The sequence below is a fragment of the Phyllobates terribilis genome, unplaced genomic scaffold, assembly GCF_046119375.1.
Source record: "Phyllobates terribilis strain yellow unplaced genomic scaffold, ASM4611937v1 Scaffold_9__5_contigs__length_417890890, whole genome shotgun sequence".
Lineage (NCBI taxonomy): Eukaryota > Metazoa > Chordata > Amphibia > Anura > Dendrobatidae > Phyllobates > Phyllobates terribilis.
In genome coordinates, this window is record NW_027362769.1 from 185,679,660 (window position 1) to 185,699,384 (window position 19,725).

General features: G+C 42.9%; 1 protein-coding gene across 2 annotated transcripts in view; it reads left to right on the forward strand.

The window, feature by feature from the left end:
• The window catches only part of GLI2 (GLI family zinc finger 2), a 294,201-nt gene that overhangs the window by 221,051 nt on the left and 53,425 nt on the right, over positions 1–19,725 (forward strand). For both annotated transcript variants that reach the window (XM_073647502.1, XM_073647503.1), the window contains one exon: positions 16,892–17,091. In XM_073647502.1, the coding sequence (XP_073503603.1) occupies positions 16,892–17,091 (200 nt within the window). The remainder of the gene's footprint in view (positions 1–16,891; positions 17,092–19,725) is intronic.

Below are 19,725 nucleotides of genomic sequence, written 5' to 3' on the forward strand. Positions count from 1 at the left end.
GTTTTTTCTGGAGAGAAGTGGCTTCTTTGCGGCCCTCCTTGAAACCAGCCCTTGCTCAAAGAGTCTCCGCCTCACAGAGCGTGCAGAAGCACTCACACCAGCCTGCTGCCATTCCTGAGCAAGCTCGGCACTGCTGGTAGTCCCATCCCGCAGCTGAAACAGTTTTAAGATACGGTCCTGGCGCTTGCTGGTCTTTCTTGGGCGCCCTGGAGCCTTTTTGACAACAATGGAAGCACTCTCCTTGAAGTTCTTGATTGTTGACTGAGGTGCAATCTTTGTAGCTGCGATACTCTTCCCTGTTAGGCCATTTTTGTGCAGTGCAATGATGGCTGCACGTGTTTCTTTAGAGATAACCATGGTTAACTGAAGAGAAACAATGATACCAAGAACCAGCCTCCTTTTAAAGTGTCCAGTGATGTCATTCTTACTTAATCATGACTGATTGATCGCCAGCCCTGTCCTCATCAACACCACACCTGTGTTAATGGATCAATCACTAAAACTGTTATGTTCTGCTACCAAAGCTAAGGAAAGAGAGGAGATCTGTCCCTACTATAAGACTCAGCTGAATCCCTACGATGTAACAGGGAACCTGATCCTGCGATCAGACCTGCTAAAGTCCTAATCTAGTCTGTACGGAGACCTATAGATTTGGGGAGGGAATCCCTACAAGTACTAAGGACTGGGAGGAATATGGGACACCTCCTAACAGAAATAGCAGCAGAAAGACGAACAAACAAAATAGATAGAACCTAGAGGTCCGTAGACCAAGCAAACTAACAGAGTTAGATACAGAGCACAGGCTAGCTAGAAAGTAGATATACAATGAAGTCCAGCAAAGCCAGAAGGGCGGAGCAGGATTAAATAGGCCAACAAGGTCATGTGACCAGCAAAGGAAAAAAAACCTAACAGCAAGGTTCTAACAGTACCCCCCCTTCTAAGAGGATCCTCCGGATCCCCTAGGACCAGGCTTATCAGGAAATCTCCTGTGAAACGCTCTCTCTGATAAGTCTGGACGCGGAAACATCATCTGACCTCACCCAAGAGTTATCCTCGGTCCGAAACCTTTCCAGGCCACAAGATACTGCAAACTACCTCTATACCGTCTAGAGTCAAGGATGCGAGAAATTTCATATTCCCCGTCCTCCACCACCGGAGGAACAGAGGCAGAGGCGTCACCATCCGACACAACAGCTTTTTTAACAGAGAGACATGAAAGACCGGATTAATTCTCCAGGAGGTAGGAACCTCCAACCTAACCAGCAGATTGGTTGACAACCTGAAGCACCTTAAAGGGCCCTACAAACTTGGGACCCAATTTTCTAGAAGGAATCTCAACCGCAGATTCCTAGAGGACAACCAAACCATGTCACCAACAGCGAACAAAACCTCCTGTCGTTTCCTATCAAAGTAGTCTTTAGATTTTCTGTTGGCCTCCTGAAGATTACCACGCACATCCGTCCAAACTCTTTCCAAATCACCGGAAAAATTCTCCTCCTCAGGCACGGCAGATCCCAACTTGGAGAACGACCCAAACGACGGATGTCTCCAGAACAACAAAAAAAAGGCGAACAACCAGCAGAAGAAGATGTATGATTGTTCAGAGCAAATTCGGCAAGTGGCAGAAACTCAGACCACCCCTCTTGATTGTCTGCCACAAAACAACGCAAGAACAGCTCAACATCCTGGTTTTTTCCTTTCTGTCTGGCCATTAGATTCAGGATGATATCCGGACGAAAACGACAAATGAATTCCCAACCTGTCACAAAAGGCACGCCAAAAACGAGCCACGAACTGAGGACCCCTATCAGAAACAATGTCAGTAGGAACGCCATGAAGTCTGACAATTTCCTTGACAAAGGCCTTAGCGAGAGTTTTAGCGCAGGGCAGTTTGACGAAGGGAACCAAGTGACACATCTTGCTAAAACGGTCCACGACCACCCAGATGACAGTAAAACCCTCAGAGGGGGGAAGGTCAGTTATAAAGTCCATAGCCAAATGTGTCCAAGGAGCACTGGGGACCTCCAAAGGACAAAGCAACCCCGCAGCAGGAGTATGTGAGGACTTAGATCTAGCACATATAGTACATTGGCGCACCCACTTAATGACTTCCTTCTGCCATCCAGGCCACCAAAAACTGCGACCCACCAGTCTCTTGGTCTCAGAGATTCCGGGATGACCTGCCAACCGAGATTCGTGACACTCAACAAACAAATCTCTCCTAAAGGTCCCAGGCACAAACAACCTCCCATGAGGAGTGTTAGATGGGGCATTCTCCTGAGCTTTAAAGAATCTCATCTTCCAAAACGGAGTCTAAAGCAGCTATCACAACACCTTCTTGTAAAATGTTTTCCTCTTTCTCAGCACCGACTATGGGAGAAAAACTGCGAGACAAGGCATCCGCCTTAACATTCTTAGTACCAGGGATGTAAGTAACGGAGAAATTAAACCGCGAGAAAAACAGTGCCCACCTAGCCTGACGGGCATTCAGGCGCTTGGCAGCATCAAGATATATCAGATTTTTATGATCCGTAAGAACCTGAACGGGAAATTCCGCACCTTCCAAGAAGTGGCGCCAGTGTTCAAATGCGAGTTTAATAGCCAATAATTCCCGATTACCAATATCGTAATTCAATTCAGTCTCCGAAAAATTTTTTTGAAAAAAATGCACAGGGATGTAATCCATCCCCGTTATCCTGAGACAATACTGCGCCAACCCCCACAGAGGAAGCATCAACCTCAACCAAAAACGGCCTAGTAACATCAGGCTGCATAAGGATGGGAGCAGAGGTGAACCTCTCCTTGAGATACACAAAAGCTTCAATGGCCTCAGAAGACCACTGAACCGCAGCAGCACCTTTCCTGGTGAGATCAGTCAGAGGTTTGACAATACTAGAAAAATTTTTTATGAATTTTCTATAGTAATTGGCGAAACCCAAAACCTCTGTATTGATTTCAAACCAATAGGCCTAGGCCATTCCTGCACAGCCTGAACCTTAACCGGATCCATCTCAAAACCTTTGCTGGAGATAATGTAGCCCAAAAAACTAATTCTCTGTACAGCGAACTCACATTTCTCCAGCTTAGCAAAAGCGAATTGTCCATTAATAACTGTAATACCTCACGCACGCTCCGCCAATGAGACTCCAGATCTGGCGAATAAATCAAAATGTCATCCAAATACACAACCACATTTTTACCGATCAAAGGTCTAAGGATGTCATTAATCAGATTCTGAAAAAATGCAGGAGCATTAGTAAGACCAAAAGGCATAACCAGATTCTCAAAATGACCCACAGGAGTGTTAAAAGCAGTCTTCCATTCATCACCCTCCTTCATGCGCAACAGATTGTATGCCCCCTTAATGTCAATTTTAGATAACCACTTGGCCCCAATAACTGGTTAAACAGATCAGGAATCAATGGCAGTGGGTAAGGATTGCGTACCGTAATTTTGTTATCTCACGAAAATCCAAGACAAGGACGTAAACCGCCGTCCTTTTTTTTTACAAAAAAAAATCCAACCGCCACAGGAGACTTAGAGGGCCTAATGTGACCGGCGGCCAAACTTGTCTGTATGTATTTCCTCCAAAGCCTTCCTCTCAGGAATAGTAAGGTTAAATAAACGACTTTTAGGAAGAGTCGCTCCAGGGACAAATTCAATAGAACAATCATAGTCTCTATGGGGAGGCAAAACCTGCGATTCTTTCTCAGAAAAAACTCTCCAAAAATCCTGAATAGGAACAGGCAATTCTCCCCTATCCAAAGCTGCAATACGCCCGTTACAACACTTGTCATAACATTTATGGCTCCAGGATTTAATTTCACTGGTAGACCAATCCAGTACAGGATTGTGAAATTTTAACCAGGGCAAACCCAATATTACTGGAGAAGGCAAGTTATTCAACACTACCAAATCCAATTTCTCATGGTGAACACCATTAATAGTGAGAGGAAATTCACTGACCTTTGAGAGTAATATTCTTCAAAGGGGAACCATCCACAGAACCACAGCAATGGGGGATGATAAAGGTTCAGGTTTTAAATTGAGTTTTTCCACGAATCCCCCATCAATAACATTCAGTGTAGACCCGCAATCACAAACACCCGAAATTCCCATTAATTTTTTCTGAGCAATCGTGGAAGCAGCTAAAAATATACCCTTGGAATTTAAACAGGCAATACGGGCATGACTGACCATTTTTTTTTCTTTCTTCATACGAAGCTCACAGCCTTAATCAATGACCAGATTTCCCGCAATAGAAACACAAGCCTTCTGAAAAACGACGGTGTTTTTCTTGAGAGCGAGGTGCCACCGATCCAATCTCCATCGGTTCACCACTGTTAGTACACACATTATCATAACCAGAAACTGACATAGCAGAGGATTTGCTCTCATTAAACCCTAGCACGCAGTCTTCTGTCCACCCGTATAGCTAATTGCATAGCCTGTTGCAAATCCTCAGGTGTAGGATAAGCAATTAGCAGGTCTTTAAACCTTTTCACTGAGCCCAGCAAGAAATAGACTTTTCAGAGCAGAATCGTTCCACCCTGTTTGAGTGGACCAACGACGAAAATGTGTACAATATTTTTCCATATTACCTGATCCTTGTTTAAACGTCTCAACTCAGTCTCAGCTGATGCCACACGGTCAGGATCATCATATATAGTCCTAAAGCAGAAAAAAACTATCACTGATCTGAAGCATGTATCACTAGGTTGCAAAGAAAAGGCCCACTCCTGAGGCTCTTTGCGCAAAAGTGACATTATGAACCCTACGCGCTGGGATTCATCCCCAGAGGGACTTGGGTCTCAAACGAAAATACAATAAGCAAGCATTTTTAAATGAAAAAAATTCTCGATGTTCACCAAAAAATAAATCCGGCAAACATACCTTAGGCTCCAAGAAATGTGCTCCAGGACAGCTACTCACGTGCTGACGGAGCTCGGCCACTTCCAGAGAGAGTCCCTGCAGGTGTTTAGCCAAATCCTGAACCGACACCATGATGGAACAAAAAAAAAATCTTTCCTTAGAGAATTTACAGGCTGGACTTACTGTTATGTTCTGCTACCAAAGCTAAGGAAAGAGAGGAGATCTGTCCCTACTATAAGACTCAGCTGAATCCCTACGATGTAACAGGGAACCTGATCCTGCGATCAGACCTGCTAAAGTCCTAATCTAGTCTGTACGGAGACCTATAGATTTGGGGAGGGAATCCCTACAAGTACTAAGGACTGGGAGGAATATGGGACACCTCCTAACAGAAATAGCAGCAGAAAGACGAACAAACAAAATAGATAGAACCTAGAGGTCCGTAGACCAAGCAAACTAACAGAGTTAGATACAGAGCACAGGCTAGCTAGAAAGTAGATATACAATGAAGTCCAGCAAAGCCAGAAGGGCGGAGCAGGATTAAATAGGCCAACAAGGTCATGTGACCAGCAAAGGAAAAAAAACCTAACAGCAAGGTTCTAACAAAAACGATGTTAGCTGCTCCTTTTAAGGCAGGACTGCAATGATGTTGAAATGTGTTTTGGGGTTAAAGTTCATTTTCTGGGCAAATATTGACTTTGCAAGTACAGTAATTGCTGTTAAGCTGATCACTCTCTGACATTCAGGAGTATATGCAAATTGCCATTAAAAAAATGAAGCAGTAAACTTTGGAAAAATTACTATTTGTCTCATTCTCAATACTTTTGGTCATGACTGTATATATATATATATATATATATATATATATATATATATATATATATATATATATATATGTATATATATATGTATTGGGTTTGGTCTTATCCTTGGAGACCACTCCGCTCAGTGAGAACCATGCCCACTTCCAACCACTTCAACTTTGTGACAGTGTCAAGAAAAAACTGGAATTTTTAATGTAAGTTGTTTGCAAGTACAACATGCAACATTTTTTGGTCCACTTTATTTCACTTCATTATAAGGCTCACTGCTTGCTGTCTGTGAATGGAAACATTCTTATTTCTATCATTAGGGTTTGTTACAATTGTGTCCAGTCCAGACAATCCTTACATTTTACACTGCACTGATACATTGTATCCAGGCAGTCTAGTTCAGGCCTCATTCAGACATCAGTATTTGTATGCCAAAAGCAGGAGTGTCTCCAAAACACAGAACAGGTGTCAATCTTTCAATTATAGTTTTTCTTGCTTCTGGCTTCAGCATACAAACATTGATACAAAATACTGACATGTGAATGTACCTGCAGAGGATTGTCTAGGCTAGATACAACAGTAACAGACCCTCAGCTGTGAGACGTAACAAGATCAGTCTGGGGAAGCTCGTCTAGACTGGACAGAATTGTGGCAAATCTTCAGCGGTTAGTACAAGTGCTGGATTATCAGACTTTCTGGAATATTAGATACTGGATCGACACTATCAGTATTTTTCTGTAACATATAGCATTCGCTGGAGCGCAGTGTCCGCGGTGGCGTTATCGCCGCGTCATGTGATCATTTCCTCCGCACACTGATTATTAGGAGAACAGCTTTAATATTTTATTACTCTTTCTCCGCAGTCGTCAAACTCCATATAATGAAACACAAGAACTGCCCGAGTGTCGCTGCGATCACATTCACATTTAGACGTCAAGTGCCGGCCTGTCTCTTTAAGTGGCCGGTGCTGCCAGATCTGTGAGTGCCGCAGACACGGCAACATCTCTGTTACACATTAATGGGCATTAATTCCCCCGTTCTGCCCGACTCCAGCTGTGTAACATCATCTCACATCTGCTACTACGAAGCATTCTGGCTGCAATGTGCACGAAGATCAACTGCCAGCGCGGCACTGGTAACCGCCATACCACCCGCTGCCACCTGCCAGCCACAGCCGCGCACCAGCACCGCCGGCACGATTATAAATTTACAGCCTCTAGGGTATAGTGATACCAACCATGCAGGTATAACCTGGGTATCTGCTGTATATAATTATATATGTACAGCTGGTATAACCTGGGCATCTCCTGTATATAATGATATATGTTCAGCTGGTATAACCCGGGCATCTCCTGTATATAATTATATATGTCCAGCTGGTATAACCTGGGCATCTTCTGTATATAATTATATATGTACAGATGGTATAACATGGGCATCCCCTGTATATAAATATATATGTACAGCTGGTATAACCTGGGCATCTCCTGTATATAATTATATATGTACAGCTGGTATAACCTGGGCATCTCCTGTATATAATTATATGTGTACAGCTGGTATAACCCGGACATCCCCTGTATATAATTATACATGTACAGCTGGTATAACCTGGGCGTCTCCTGTATATAATTATATATGTACAGCTGGTATAACCTGGGCATCTCCTGTATATACTTATATATGTACAGCTGGTATAACCTGGGCATCTTCTGTATATAATTATATATGTACAGCTGGTATAACCTGGGCATCTTCTGTATATAACTATATATGTACAGCTGGTATAACCTGGGCATCTTCTGTATATAACTATATATGTACAGCTGATATAACCTGGGCATCTCCTGTATATTATTATATATGTACAGCTGATATAACCTGGGCATCTTCTGTATATAATTATATGTGTACAGCTGGTATAACCTTTGCATCTTCTGTATATAATTATATATGTACAGCTGGTATAACCTGGGCATCTTCTGTATATAATTATATATGTACAGCTGGTATAACCTGGGCATCTCCTGTATATAATTATATATGTACAGCTGGTATAACCTGGGCATCTTCTGTATATAATTATATATGTACAGCTGGTATAACCTGGACATCTCCTGTATATAATTATATATATACAGCTGGTATAACCTGGGCATCTCCTGTATATAATTATATATGTACAGCTGGTATAACCTGGTCATCTCCTGTATATAATTATATATGTACAGCTGGTATAACCTGGTCATCTCCTGTATATAATTATTTATGTACAGATAGTATAACCTGGGCATCTCCTGTATATAATTATATATGAACAGCTGGTATAACCTGGACATCTCCTGTATATAATTATATATATACAGCTGGTATAACCTGGGCATCTCCTGTATATAATTATATATGTACAGCTGGTATAACCTGGGCATCTCCTGTATATAATTATATATGAACAGCTGGTATAACCTGGACATCTCCTGTATATAATTATATATGTACAGCTGGTATAACCTGGTCATCTCCTGTATATAATTATATATGTACAGCTGGTATAACCTGGGCATCTCCTGTATATAATTATATATGTACAGCTGGTATAACCTGGGCATCTTCTGTTTATAATTATATATGTACATCTGGTATAACCTGGGCATCTCCTGTATATAATTATATATGTACAGATGGTATAACCTGGGCATTCCCTGTATATAATTAGATATGTATAGCTGGTATAATTTGAGGATTATTCTGTATATAATTATATATGTACAGCTGGTATAACCTGGGCATCTCCTGCATATAATTATATATGTACAGCTGGTATAACCTGGGCATCTTCTGTATATAATTATATATGTACAGCCAGTATAACCTGGGCATCTTCTGTATATAATTCTATATATACAGCTGGTATAACCTGGGCATCTCCTGTATATAATTATATATGTACAGCTTGCATAACCTGGGCATCTCCTGTATATAATTATATATGTACAGCTGGTATAACCTGGGCATCTTCTGTATATAATTATATATGTACAGCTGGTATAACCTGGGCATCTTCTCTTTATAATTATATATGTACATCTGGTATAACCTGGGCATCTCCTGTATATAATTATATATGTACAGATGGTATAACCTGGGCATCCCCTGTATATAATTATATATGTATAGCTGGTATAATTTGAGGATTATTCTGTATATAATTATATATGTACAGCTGGTATAACCTGGGCATCTCCTGCATATAATTATATATGTACAGCTCGTATAACCTGGGCATCTTCTGTATATAATTATATATGTACAGCCAGTATAACCTGGGCATCTTCTGTATATAATTCTATATACACAGCTGGTATAACCTGGGCATCTCCTGTATATAATTATATATGTACAGCTTGTATAACCTGGGCATCTCCTGTATATGATTATACATGTACAGATGGTATAACCCGGGCATCTCCTGTATATAATTATATTTGTGCATCTGGTATAACCTGGGCATCTCCTGTATTTGATTATATATGTACAGATGGTATAACATGGGCATCCCCTGTATATAAATATATATGTACAGCTGGTATAACCCAGGCATCTTCTGTATATAATTATAAATAATAATAATAATAATAATATGTGTACAGTCGGTATAACCTGGGCATCCCCTGTATATAAATATATATGTACAGCTGGTATAACCTGGGCATCTTCTGTATATAATTATATATGTACAGCTGGTATAACCTGGGCATCTCCTGTACATAATTATATATGTACAGTCGGTATAACCTGGGCATCCCCTGTATATAAATATATATGTACAGCTGGTATAACCTGGGCATCTTCTGTATATAATTATATATGTACAGCTGGTATTACCTGGGCATCTTCTGTATATAACTATATATGTACAGCTGGTATAACCTGGGCATCTTCTGTATATAACTATATATGTACAGCTGATATAACCTGGGCATCTTCTGTATATAATTATATGTGTACAGCTGGTATAACCTTTGCATCTTCTGTATATAATTATATATGTACAGCTGATATAACATGGGCATCTTCTGTATATAATTATATATGTACAGCTGGTATAACCTGGGCATCTTCTGTATATAATTATATGTGTACAGCTGGTATAACCTTGGCATTTTCTGTATATAATTATATATGTGCAGCTGGTATAACCCGAGCATCTCCTGTATATAATTATATATGTACAGCTGGTATAACCTGGGCATCTTCTGTATATAATTATATATGTACAGCTGGTATAACCCAAGCATCTCCTGTGTATAATTATTTATGTACAGCTGGTATAACCTGGGCATCTCCTGTATATAATTATATATATACAGCTGGTATAACCCGGGCATCCCCTGTATATAATTATTTATGTACAGCTGGTATAACCTGGGCATCTCCTATATATAAACAGTATAACCTGGGCATCTCCTGTATGTAATTATATATGAACAGCTGGTATAACCTGGTCATCTCCTGTATATAATTATATATGTACAGCTGGTATAACCTGGGCATCTGCTGTATATAATTATATATGTACAGCTGGTATAACCTGGACATCTTCTGTTTATAATTATATATGTACAGCTGGTATAACCTGGTCATCTCCTGTATATAATTATATATGTACAGCTGGTATAACGTGGGCATCTCCTGTATATAACTATATATGTACAGCTGGTATAACCTGGGCATCTTCTGTATATAATTATATATGTACAGCTGGTATAACCTGGGCATCTCCTGTATATAATTATATATGTACAGCTGGTATAACCTGGGCATCTCCTGTATATAATTATATATGTACAGCTGGTATAACCTGGGCATCCCCTGTATATAATTATATATGTACAGCTGGTATAACCTGGGCATCTTCTGTATATAATTATATATGTACAGCTGGTATAACCTGGGCACCTCCTGTATATAATTATATAGTGTGGAAAATAAGTATTTGATACACTGGCGATTTTGCAAATTTCCCACCTACAGAGAATGGAGAGGTCTGTAATTTTTATCGTAGGTCACTTCACCTGTGAGAGACAAAATCTTGAAAAAGTCCAGAAAATCACATTGTAAAATTTTTCCATAATTAATTTGCATTCTATTGCATGAAATAAGTTTTTGATACAATAGAATAACAGAACTTAAAGGGAATCTGTCCCCCCTGGGAGATATCTGACCTCTACTATGGACATACAGGTGATAGAAATGTAACTCTATACCTACCTGTATGGCCATAGTAGAGGTCTGATGGGAGTCTGTCCCCCCTCGGAGATATCTGACCTCTACTATGGGCATACAGGTGATAGAAATGTAACTCTATACCTACCTGTATGGCCATAGTAGAGGTCTGATGGGAATCTGTCCCCCCTGGGAGATATCTGACCTCTACTATGGACATACAGGTGATAGAAATGTAACTCTATACCTACCTGTATGGCCATAGTAGAGGTCTGATGGGAATCTGTCCCCCCTGGGAGATATCTGACCTCTACTATGGGCATACAGGTGATAGAAATGTAACTCTATACCTACCTGTATGGCCATAGTAGAGGTCTGATGGGAATCTGTCCCCCCTGGGAGATATCTGACCTCTACTATGGGCATATAGGTGATAGAAATGTAACTCTATACCTCCCTGTATGGCCATAGTAGAGGTCTGATGGGAATCTGTCCCCCCTGGGAGATATCTGACCTCTACTATGGGCATACAGGTGATAGAAATGTAACTCTATACCTACCTGTATGGCCATAGTAGAGGTCTGATGGGAATCTGTCCCCCCTGGGAGATATCTGACCTCTACTATGGGCATACAGGTGATAGAAATGTAACTCTATACCTACCTGTATGGCCATAGTAGAGGTCTGATGGGAGTCTGTCCCCCCTGGGAGATATCTGACCTCTACTATGGGCATACAGGTGATAGAAATGTAACTCTATACCTACCTGTATGGCCCATAGTAGAGGTCTGATGGGAATCTGTCCCCCCTGGGAGATATCTGACCTCTACTATGGGCATACAGGTGATAGAAATGTAACTCTATACCTACCTGTATGGCCATAGTAGAGGTCTGATGGGAATCTGTCCCCCCTGGGAGATATCTGACCTCTACTATGGGCCATACAGGTGATAGAAATGTAACTCTATACCTCCCTGTATGGCCATAGTAGAGGTCTGATGGGAATCTGTCCCCCCTGGGAGATATCTGACCTCTACTATGGGCATACAGGTGATAGAAATGTAACTCTATACCTACCTGTATGGCCATAGTAGAGGTCTGATGGGAGTCTGTCCCCCCTGGGAGATATCTGACCACTACTATGGGCATACAGGTGATAGAAATGTAACTCTATACCTACCTGTATGGCCCATAGTAGAGGTCTGATGGGAATCTGTCCCCCCTGGGAGATATCTGACCTCTACTATGGGCCATACAGGTGATAGAAATGTAACTCTATACCTACCTGTATGGCCATAGTACAGGTCTGATGGGAGTCTGTCCTCCCCTGGGAGATATCTGACCTCTACTATGGGCATACAGGTGATAGAAATGTAACTCTATACCTACCTGTATGGCCATAGTAGAGGTCTGATGGGAATCTGTCCCCCCTGGGAGATATCTGACCTCTACTATGGGCCATACAGGTGATAGAAATGTAACTCTATACCTACCTGTATGGCCATAGTAGAGGTCTGATGGGAGTCTGTCCCTCCTGGGAGATATCTGACCTCTACTATGGGCCATACAGGTGATAGAAATGTAACTCTATACCTACCTGTATGGCCATAGTAGAGGTCTGATGGGAATCTGTCCCTCCTGGGAGATATCTGACCTGTACTATGGGCATACAGGTGATAGAAATGTAACTCTATACCTACCTGTATGGCCATAGTAGAGGTCTGATGGGAGTCTGTCCCCCCTGGGAGATATCTGACCTCTACTATGGGCATACAGGTGATAGAAATGTAACTCTATACCTACCTGTATGGCCATAGTAGAGGTCTGATGGGAATCTGTCCCCCCTGGGAGATATCTGACCTCTACTATGGACATACAGGTGATAGAAATGTAACTCTATACCTACGTGTATGGCCATAGTAGAGGTCTGATGGGAATCTGTCCCCCCTGGGAGATATCTGACCTCTACTATGGGCATATAGGTGATAGAAATGTAACTCTATACCTCCCTGTATGGCCATAGTAGAGGTCTGATGGGAATCTGTCCCCCCTGGGAGATATCTGACCTCTACTATGGGCATACAGGTGATAGAAATGTAACTCTATACCTACCTGTATGGCCATAGTAGAGGTCTGATGGGAATCTGTCCCCCCTGGGAGATATCTGACCTCTACTATGGGCATACAGGTGATAGAAATGTAACTCTATACCTACCTGTATGGCCATAGTACAGGTCTGATGGGAGTCTGTCCTCCCCTGGGAGATATCTGACCTCTACTATGGGCATACAGGTGATAGAAATGTAACTCTATACCTACCTGTATGGCCATAGTAGAGGTCTGATGGGAATCTGTCCCCCCTGGGAGATATCTGACCTCTACTATGGGCATACAGGGGATAGAAATGTAGCTCTATACCTACCTGTATGGCCATAGTAGAGGTCTGATGGGAGTCTGTCCCCCCTGGGAGATATCTGACCTCTACTATGGGCATACAGGGGATAGAAATGTAGCTCTATACCTACCTGTATGGCCATAGTAGAGGTCTGATGGGAGTCTGTCCCCCCTGGGAGATATCTGACCTCTACTATGGGCATACAGGGGATAGAAATGTAACTCTATATCTACCTGTATGGCCATAGTAGAGGTCTGATGGGAATCTGTCCCCCCCCCTGGGAGATATCTGACCTCTACTATGGGCATACAGGTGATAGAAATGTAACTCTATACCTACCTGTATGGCCATAGTAGAGGTCTGATGGGAATCTGTCCCCCCTGGGAGATATCTGACCTCTACTATGGACATACAGGTGATAGAAATGTAACTCTATACCTACCTGTATGGCCATAGTAGAGGTCTGATGAGAATCTGTCCCCCCTGGGAGATATCTGACCTCTACTATGAGCATACAGGTGATAGAAATGTAACTCTATACCTACCTGTATGGTCATAGTAGAGGTCTGATGGGAGTCTGTCCCCCCTGGGAGATATCTGACCTCTACTATGGACATACAGGTGATAGAAATGTAACTCTATACCTACCTGTATGGCCATAGTAGAGGTCTGTTGGGAGTCTGTCCCCCCTGGGAGATATCTGACCTCTACTATGGACATACAGGTGATAGAAATGTAACTCTATACCTACCTGTATGGCCATAGTAGAGGTCTGATGGGAGTCTGTCCCCCCTGGGAGATATCTGACCTCTACTATGAGCATACAGGTGATAGAAATGTAACTCTATACCTACCTGTATGACCATAGTAGAGGTCTGATGGGAGTCTGTCCCCCCTGGGAGATATCTGACCTCTACTATGGACATACAGGTGATAGAAATGTAACTCTATACCTACCTGTATGGCCATAGTAGAGGTCTGATGGGAATCTGTCCCTCCTGGGAGATATCTGACCTCTACTATGGACATACAGGTGATAGAAATGTAACTCTATACCTACCTGTATGGCCATAGTAGAGGTCTGATGGGAATCTGTCCTCCCTGGGAGATATCTGACCTCTACTATGGACATACAGGTGATAGAAATGTAACTCTATACCTACCTGTATGGCCATAGTAGAGGTCTGTTGGGAGTCTGTCCCCCCTGGGAGATATCTGACCTCTACTATGGACATACAGGTGATAGAAATGTAACTCTATACCTACCTGTATGGCCATAGTAGAGGTCTGATGGGAGTCTGTCCCCCCTGGGAGATATCTGACCTCTACTATGAGCATACAGGTGATAGAAATGTAACTCTATACCTACCTGTATGACCATAGTAGAGGTCTGATGGGAATCTGTCCTCCCTGGGAGATATCTGACCTCTACTATGGACATACAGGTGATAGAAATGTAACTCTATACCTACCTGTATGACCATAGTAGAGGTCTGATGGGAGTCTGTCCCCCCTGGGAGATATCTGACCTCTACTATGGACATACAGGTGATAGAAATGTAACTCTATACCTACCTGTATGGCCATAGTAGAGGTCTGATGGGAATCTGTCCCTCCTGGGAGATATCTGACCTCTACTATGGACATACAGGTGATAGAAATGTAACTCTATACCTACCTGTATGGCCATAGTAGAGGTCTGATGGGAATCTGTCCTCCCTGGGAGATATCTGACCTCTACTATGGACATACAGGTGATAGAAATGTAACTCTATACCTACCTGTATGGCCATAGTAGAGGTCTGATGGGAATCTGTCCCCCCTGGGAGATATCTGACCTCTACTATGGGCATACAGGTGATAGAAATGTAACTCTATACCTACCTGTATGGCCATAGTAGAGGTCTGATGGGAATCTGTCCCCCCTGGGAGATATCTGACCTCTACTATGGCCATACAGGTGATAGAAATGTAACTCTATACCTACCTGTATGGCCATAGTAGAGGTCTGATGGGAATCTGTCCTCCCTGGGAGATATCTGACCTCTACTATGGCCATACAGGTGATAGAAATGTAACTCTATACCTACCTGTATGGCCATAGTAGAGGTCTGATGGGAATCTGTCCCCCCTGGGAGATATCTGACCTCTACTATGGCCATACAGGTGATAGAAATGTAACTCTATACCTACCTGTATGGCCATAGTAGAGGTCTGATGGGAATCTGTCCTCCCTGGGAGATATCTGACCTCTACTATGGCCATACAGGTGATAGAAATGTAACTCTATACCTACCTGTATGGCCACAGTAGAGGTCTGATGGGAATCTGTCCCCCCTGGGAGATATCTGACCTCTACTATGGCCATACAGGTGATAGAAATGTAACTCTATACCTACCTGTAAGGCCATAGTAGAGGTCTGATGGGAATCTGTCCCCCCTGGGAGATATCTGACCTCTACTATGGCCATACAGGTGATAGAAATGTAACTCTATACCTACCTGTATGGCCATAGTAGAGGTCTGATGGGAGTCTGTCCCTCCTGGGAGATATCTGACCTCTACTATGGGCATACAGGGGATAGAAATGTAGCTCTATACCTACCTGTATGGCCATAGTAGAGGTCTGATGGGAGTCTGTCCCTCCTGGGAGATATCTGACCTCTACTATGGCCATACAGGGGATAGAAATGTAGCTCTATACCTACCTGTATGGCCATAGTAGAGGTCTGATGGGAGTCTGTCCCTCCTGGGAGATATCTGACCTCTACTATGGCCATACAGGTGATAGAAATGTAACTCTATACCTACCTGTATGGCCATAGTAGAGGTCTGATGGGAGTCTGTCCCCCCTGGGAGATATCTGACCTCTACTATGGGCATACAGGGGATAGAAATGTAGCTCTATACCTACCTGTATGGCCATAGTAGAGGTCTGATGGGAGTCTGTCCCCCCTGGGAGATATCTGACCTCTACTATGGGCATACAGGGGATAGAAATGTAACTCTATACCTACCTGTATGTCCATAGTAGAGGTCTGATGGGAATCTGTCCCCCTGGGAGATATCTGACCTCTACTATGGGCCATACAGGTGATAGAAATGTAACTCTATACCTACCTGTATGGCCATAGTAGAGGTCTGATGGGAGTCTGTCCCCCCTGGGAGATATCTGACCTCTACTATGGGCATACAGGTGATAGAAATGTGAATCTATACCTACCTGTGTGGCCCATATTAGAGGTCTTCTTGCTTTGTGATAGCTTTTTACTAAATTAGTTTTGGCAAGCTTCGCGTCCAAGAAATCCCCCCTATTAGCTTCATTTCCATACTCACCCCACCTCCCCTGCACAGGGCCCTGTGACATGCAGTTCCCGGCCGGATCCCGCGCCTGCGCAATTTCCCCTGTACAGACGTCGCTCTTCTTCCTGCCATCTCTGTAGCCTTGTGGAGCAGGAAACTTGTGCGCAGGCGCTGGGAAGGCAGAGTGACTTATATATAATAATGTACGTACAGCTGGTATACAATGACCATTTTCTTCTGAATATACTATGGTTTGACAATAATATGTTGTTCTTCTTCCCAGTCCTCCAGGGCTCAGTGGCAGTCCCGTCATCTCTGACATCTCCCTCATCCGCCTGTCTCCTCACCCAGTGGGCACCACCACAGATCTCAATCACACCCATCATTATGTGAGCCCGCACATGGAGCATTACCTGCGATCTGTCCATGGAAGCCCCACCCTGTCCATGATCTCAGCCGCCAGGGGGCTGAGCCCCGCCGAAGGTAGGTGACTCCATAGAATTCAGTGACAATGATCAAATATGGACAGATTTTTAACCTTTAAATATACAGTTGTGCTCAAAAGTTTACATACTCCGGCAGAATGTTTCCTTTCTTAGCCTTGTTTCAGAGAATATGAATGATAACAAAAAAACTTTTTAAATCTTAATGACAACCAAAAACATCCAAATGATCCTGATCAAAAATTCACATACCCTGGTGATTTTGGCCTGATAACATGCTCAGGATTTGACACAAATGGGTTTGAATGGCTACTAAAGGTAACATTCTCACCTGTGACCTGTTTGGTTGTAATCAGTGTGTGTGCATAAAAGCTGAGTGAGTTTCTGGGATCCAGACAGACTCTTGCATCTTTCATCCAGTCACTGACGTTTCTGGATTGTGAGTCATGGGGAAAGCAAAAGAATTGTGAACGGATCTACGGGAAAAGGTAGTTGAACTGTATAACACAGGAAAGGGATGCAAAAAAATATCCAAGGAATTGATAATGCCAGTCAGCAGCGTTCAGACTGTGATTAACAAAGGGAAAATCAGGGGCTCTGTAAAAATCAAACCACGGTCAGGTAGACCAACAAAGATTTTGGCCACAACTGCCAGGAAAATTGTTCAGGATGCAAAGAAAAACCCACAAATAACATCAGCTGAAATTCAGGACTCTCTGAAAACTAGCGGTGTGGCTGTATCAAGATGTTCAATAAGGAGGCACTTGAAGAAAAATGGGCTGCATGGTGGAGTCGCCAGAAGAAAACCATTACTGCGCAAATGCCACAAAGTATCTCGCCTACAATACGCCAAACAGCACAGAGACAAGCCTCAAAACTTCTGGAACAAGGTAATTTGGAGTGATGAGACCAAAATTTAACTTTTTGGCCACAACCATAAATGTTACATTTGGAGAGAGGTCAACAAGGCCTATGATGAAAGGAACACCATTCCTACAGTAAAGCACGGAGGTGGATCGCTGATGTTTTGGGGATGTGTGAGCTACAAAGGCACAGAAAACTTGGTAAAAGTTGAAGGAAAGATGAATGCAGCACGTTATCAGCAAATACTGGAGGCAAATTTGCACTCATCAGCCCGGAAGCTGCGCATGGGACGTAATTGGACGTTCCAACATGACAACGATTCAAAACACAAGGCCGATTCGACCTGTCATTGGCTACAGCAGAGCAAAGTGAAGGTTCTGGAGTGGCCATCTCAGTCTCCTGACCTCAATATCATTGAGCCACTCTGGGGAAATCTCAAGCGCGCAGTTCATGATAGACAGCCCAGGAATTTACAGGAACTGGAGGCTTTTTGTCAAGAAGAATGGGCAGCTTTACCATCTGAGAAAATAAAGAACCTCATCCACAACTACCACAAAAGACTTCAAGCTGTCATTGATGTTAGAGGAGGTAACACACGGTATTAAGAACTGGGGTATGGGAACTTTGGATGTTTTTGGTTGTCATTAAGATTTATAAAGAGAAAACAGAGTAGTTTGATAATAAATGGCTTCACCCAACCAATAACCATGAGGAGAGAAAAAGCTTTATTGTTATCATTCATATTCTCTGAAACAAGACCAAGAAAGGAAAAATTCTGCCGGGGTATGTAAACTTTTGAGCAGAACTGTAGTTTCCATTCACTGACAGCAGGCAGAGAATATGAAGATGGTGGGAACTTTTACCTCAATGATTCAGCTTTGCTTTCCTAATCTGGATGTGTCCATTAAATAGTTAATCATGGAGACTTGTCAACCGGAGGAGAATCTCCTGTTATACATCTGGCGCTTGGAGATCACATTTTCTCATTGACCTCAGTCTTAATCCAGGTCTGTCAAACACTGAATGAAGTGAAACGTTCCCATAAGCCCTAAAAATGCTGAAGTGTTGTCACAGTGTGCAAGACTCTGCAATCCCTTTACATGGGAGCAGGGCCGGCTCCAGGTTTTCATGGGCCCCGGGCGAAAGAGTCTCAGTGGCCCCTACAGCGCATACCACCATTCATGATGCACAGATACGGCGGAGAAATATAGGTATACAACACAGGGCCCAGCCTGCCCCCTCATCCTTCACATATGCAAACATGCCCCTACACCCACAGTACACAGACACACACAGTACACAGACACACAGTACACAGACACACACAATACACAGACACCCACAGTACACAGACACACACAATACACAGACACACACAGTACACAGACACACACAGTACACAGACACACACAGTACACAGACACACACAGTACACAGACACACACAGTACACAGACACACACAGTACACAGACACACACAATACACAGACACACACAGTACACAGACACACACAATACGCAGACACACACAGTACACAGACACACACAGTACACAGACACACACAGTACACAGACACACACAATACACAGACACACACAGTACGCAGACACACACAGTACACAGACACACACAATACGCAGACACACACAGTACACAGACACACACAGTACACAGACACACACAGTACACAGACACACACAGTACACAGACACACACAATACACAGACACACACAGTACACAGACACACACAGTACACAGACACACACAGTACACAGACACACACAATACACAGACACACACAGTACACA